We start from the raw sequence: 4,380 nt of genomic DNA on the forward strand, positions 1-4,380 counted from the left end.
TAAATCTTCACCCAAATCCTAATAAAAAAATTAAAAAAAAAAAAAAAGCAGTCATAGATAATAGCTAAATAAGGGCATCTATGCTACAATAAAACTTATTTGTGGAAAAAAAAAAAAAAAAAAACTCACTGCCATCGAATCAATTCCAACTTATAGTGACCCTATAAGACAGAGTACAACTGCCCTATAGGGTTTCCAAGGCTATAAATATTTACAGAAGCAAACTACCACATATTTCTCCCACAGAGTAACTGGTGGGTTCAAACCAACTACCTTTTGGGTAACAGCTGAGCACTTTAACCACTGCACCACAAGAGCTCCTACTTCTTATCTACAACTTCTTAAATACTGACTATGCCATGTACAATAAGCACAAGAAAGCGGTTCTTACTTGGATAAATAAACACTTATTTTTATATATAAGCATGTATGTACTTCTAACACATGTGGTTTCAGCCTCAGTTTTCTTTCCAACTCTGCCTTAAATTCTTTGAAAATACTTCTGTTCTCAGTGAATCAATGAGTTAGATACAACAAACTGTTGTAGAAGAAAGTCGCTGCATTACAACAAACTTCAACTGTTTTCCATCCACTTTAGTAAAACTGAATGATAACTGGAAACTTCTCAGGAATCAGTTTAGTTAATTTAGCAAAAGATGGCTGGCCAAGCAAATAAATCAGAAAAACAAACAACAACACAAAAAGTTAAACACTGCATTCTACTGAAAATCAACATGGTGACTTCATAGCAAAGTATGATTTCATCAGGCCAAAAGAACAAATTCAATTTTGTTACAAAGATAATTATATCTAACATATACTAACTATAAATGCATGAACTCTGATAAAAATTTTTCCCCAAAATAATGACATCATGGATGAGGAAAAGTAAACTTCATTGTGTGCAGTCACAAAAAAGAAATAGTGTACAATAAAAACAATGTCCTCATCCTCCTGTGTCCTTGATATTTCTACCTCTAAAGACCTTTTCTTGTTTTTCTTTGCTTGCATTTCTGTCTCTCCTATTAAACTGTAATCACGATCAAGACAGAGAATCGAACTTACTCTTCTTTGTACCACGAATGCATGGCACAGGATCTGGTGTATAGTGGAAATTCAATAAATATCTACTAAATGAATGAATGGATGGTTGGATGGATGAATGGTTGAAAAGATGGATGGAGAGATAACAAGTCACTTACTACTTTTTCATTTTCATGCACATATTGGGTCTAGCTACCTACATCCCACTTACTATCGTCATGCATCATGCAAACAGCTAGCATACTTTATCTTTCCCTATGAGAGGCAAAAAGGCAGGTGACGTCAAAGAAGCTAAAGCACAGAAGAGGAAGGGCACTTACAGTTGCTCTAGAGAGGCAAGTCCCTTAAATGCTTGCCTGTCAATTGACTGGATTTCATTCTTGTACAAATAGCTGAAACAAGAAATATTGGGGAGTATTAGCACATAAACAAGAGGTAATAACTTAAGATGGAAAAGAAGAATTAAGTTGACACATGGAGACAGTTTTCAAATTAATGACTGTATTAGAATACAAACAAAACATTTATACAGTAAGTATAATTCTTCTTATAGAGTTTCCCTTCCCTTTGTAAAAGGAAATCTCAAGTGGGTCAAAAGTGAATGGTCCAAACTGAAGGTAATCAAACCATTCCATCAGATAATTTATAGATCTTGACCTGTGATTTATGAACTGATGACAGAACATTTGCTTCAAAGCCTGAATAAAATAGAACTATTTCTCCACAAACATGTATACAATGATCATTACAGGAAAAAAAAAAAGAAAAGAAATCCATTGCATGTAAAATTTTACGACTGATACTAATACAGGTTGTTTTGTTTTTTTGTTTTTGTTTTTAATATGGTCTGTTCTGGAGAATGTTCTATGTGCAGTTGAAAAGAATGTATATTGTGCTGTTGTTGAGTGTTAGGTACACATCTATAAAGTCAAGTTGACTGATTGTGCTGTTTAGTTCTTCTGTGTCTTTGTTGGGTTTCTTTCTAGTTGATCTATCCTTCACTGAAAGTGGTGTATTAAAGTCTCCTACTATTATTGTAGAGTTGTGTATATCTATTTTCAATTCTGTTCAAGTTTGATTTGGGCACTTTCACTGGGTGCATAGATTTTTATTACATTTATGTCCTTTTGTTGACTGACCCATTAATCATTATTTAATGTCCTTCCTTTTCTCATATGCTGGTTTTTGCCTTAAAGTCTATTTCATCAGAAATTAATATTGCCACTCCTACTCTTTTTTGATTGCCATTTACTTAATTTTTTTTCCAAACTTTGATTTTTGATCACTTTTTGTTTTAAAATATTGGAAATAATTTAGGGAATAAACAATACAAAGACTAAATGGTGTGCTGAATTATTCACCAATCCATTCTTACAAAACAAAAGTAATAATGGCATACCAGAGGGATCACATAATCCAGCCCACCATTTACTTTTTATGGCCTATAAACTAAGAATGGTTTTTACATTTTTTAATAGTTAAAAGCATCAAAAGAATCATATTTTCTGACACATAAAAATAGTATGAAATTTAAATTGCAGTTCCATAGTAAAGTTATAATGCAATACAGCCACGCTTACTCGTTTATTTCTATGGCAGCTTTCATGCTACAATGGCACAGTAGTTGTGACAGACACCATATGGTCCATGAAGACTTTCCTAGCAAAGTACCACAATTCAGAAGTATCACAATTCCAAAAGGAACTATAAAACTGTACATACTTAAGATGACTTGATTTCAGCACAGTTTTCTTTATAATACAGTTCTGTAGCAGTAAGTCCTGCTTACTGCTTATACATGGTTTTATGGTTCTTTTTTGGAATTGTAATACTTCTGAATTGTGGTACTTTTCTAGGAAAGTTTTCATCTTTGATAGGTTACGCCAGGTGTTGACAAATTTTTCTCTAAGTTGCCAGAAAGTAAATATTTTAATCTCCATGGACCATATGGTCTCTGTAAAAAACTACTCTGCTATTGTAGCACAAAAGCTGCCATAGACAACATATAAATGAGTAAGTGTGGTTGTATCCCAGTAAAACTTTCTTATGGCACAGAAATACAAATTTTATATCATTTTCATGTGTCACAAAATACTATTCCTCTTCTGACACACAGTTCTTTAGTAGCAAGGAGCCTTGATGGCACAGTGATTGAGAGCTCGGCTAGTAACTGAAAGGTCAGCAGATGGAACCCATCAGACAGTCCATGGAAGAAAGATGTGCCAGTTTGCTCCCATAAAGTTTACAGCCTTAGATACCCTATGAGGCAGTTCTACTCTGTCCTACGGGGTCGCTGAAAGTAACAACTGCCTTGAGGGCAATGAGTTTTGTTTGGTTTGGTTTGGTTTGGTAATAGTAAAACTCCAGTGAACCTCAAGAATTTTATTCTAAATAAAAGTTAATTCTATATTCAGACTCACAGATATGAACCACTGGTCTTTCCTATAATCAGTTTGGCTTCAACTTCGACCTAGGTAGATGCACAATCAAAATCCATGTTTTTCCTACACTTTTCAGAAACTTCTTCTCTGTTAATCAGTGAATGGATTTCATCTACCTGTTCCGCTAAACATACAACACATTTTGTCTTACTGCATACAATACTGCATAGCCATTTTCAGGAAAACAATGTGTTTTAAGGTACCTTAATTAGGAATGTTCAGTGCAGATCAAATTTAAAAGGGCTTGCTCTGAAACTTTTAATTGCTGCAATCCATCTGAATGGTTCTCACTTCTCCCCTCTCTGCAAATTTGGTAAGGTTGCCCCAGAAGGAATTGCAAAGTTGAACATAAACAGGCCAAAATTTCTCTCTGGCAGCACTTAGCACAGGCTGGCAATTACTTAGCCAGGTTGTATGAGTTTGAATCCTTGAGCTACCACTTATTAGCTATGTAATCTTGAATAAGATACTCAATCTTTTTGTGTCTCAGGTTTTTATTTTTACTTTTTCCTTCTTCTATAAAATGAAGATAAATAGCAGTACCTTTCAGGATGGTTGAGAAGATTAATTAATAGATTTAAAACTCTGAGAACACTGTTTGGCACACAGTAACTAATTTGTTGTTTTTGTTAGGTGCCATCGAGTGGTTTCCAACTCATAGTGACCCCATGCACAGCAGAACAAAACACTGCCCGATCCCGCACCAACTCCACGATTCCTGCTACTTGAGACCATCATCGCAGCCACCATGTCAATGCACCTCGTTGAAGGCCTCCCCTTTTTCCTCGACCCTCCACCCTACCAAGCATGACATCCTTCTCCAAGGAACGGTCCCTTCTGACAAGATGACCAAAATAGGTGAGACGAAGCCTGGCCATTCTCGCTTCCAAGGAGC

The 4,380-nt window shown here is 35.3% G+C and overlaps 1 protein-coding gene across 1 annotated transcript in view; it reads right to left on the reverse strand.

The window, feature by feature from the left end:
- PXDN (peroxidasin) overlaps nt 1-4,380 on the reverse strand; it is a 219,472-nt gene that overhangs the window by 109,597 nt on the left and 105,495 nt on the right. The window contains exon 4 of the mRNA XM_007948129.1: nt 1,365-1,436. Coding sequence (XP_007946320.1) covers nt 1,365-1,436 — 72 coding nt within the window. The remainder of the gene's footprint in view (nt 1-1,364; nt 1,437-4,380) is intronic.

The sequence above is a fragment of the Orycteropus afer genome, unplaced genomic scaffold (assembly GCF_000298275.1).
Source record: "Orycteropus afer afer isolate SDZICR_OR568_19922 unplaced genomic scaffold, OryAfe1.0 scaffold00204, whole genome shotgun sequence".
Taxonomy (NCBI): domain Eukaryota; kingdom Metazoa; phylum Chordata; class Mammalia; order Tubulidentata; family Orycteropodidae; genus Orycteropus; species Orycteropus afer.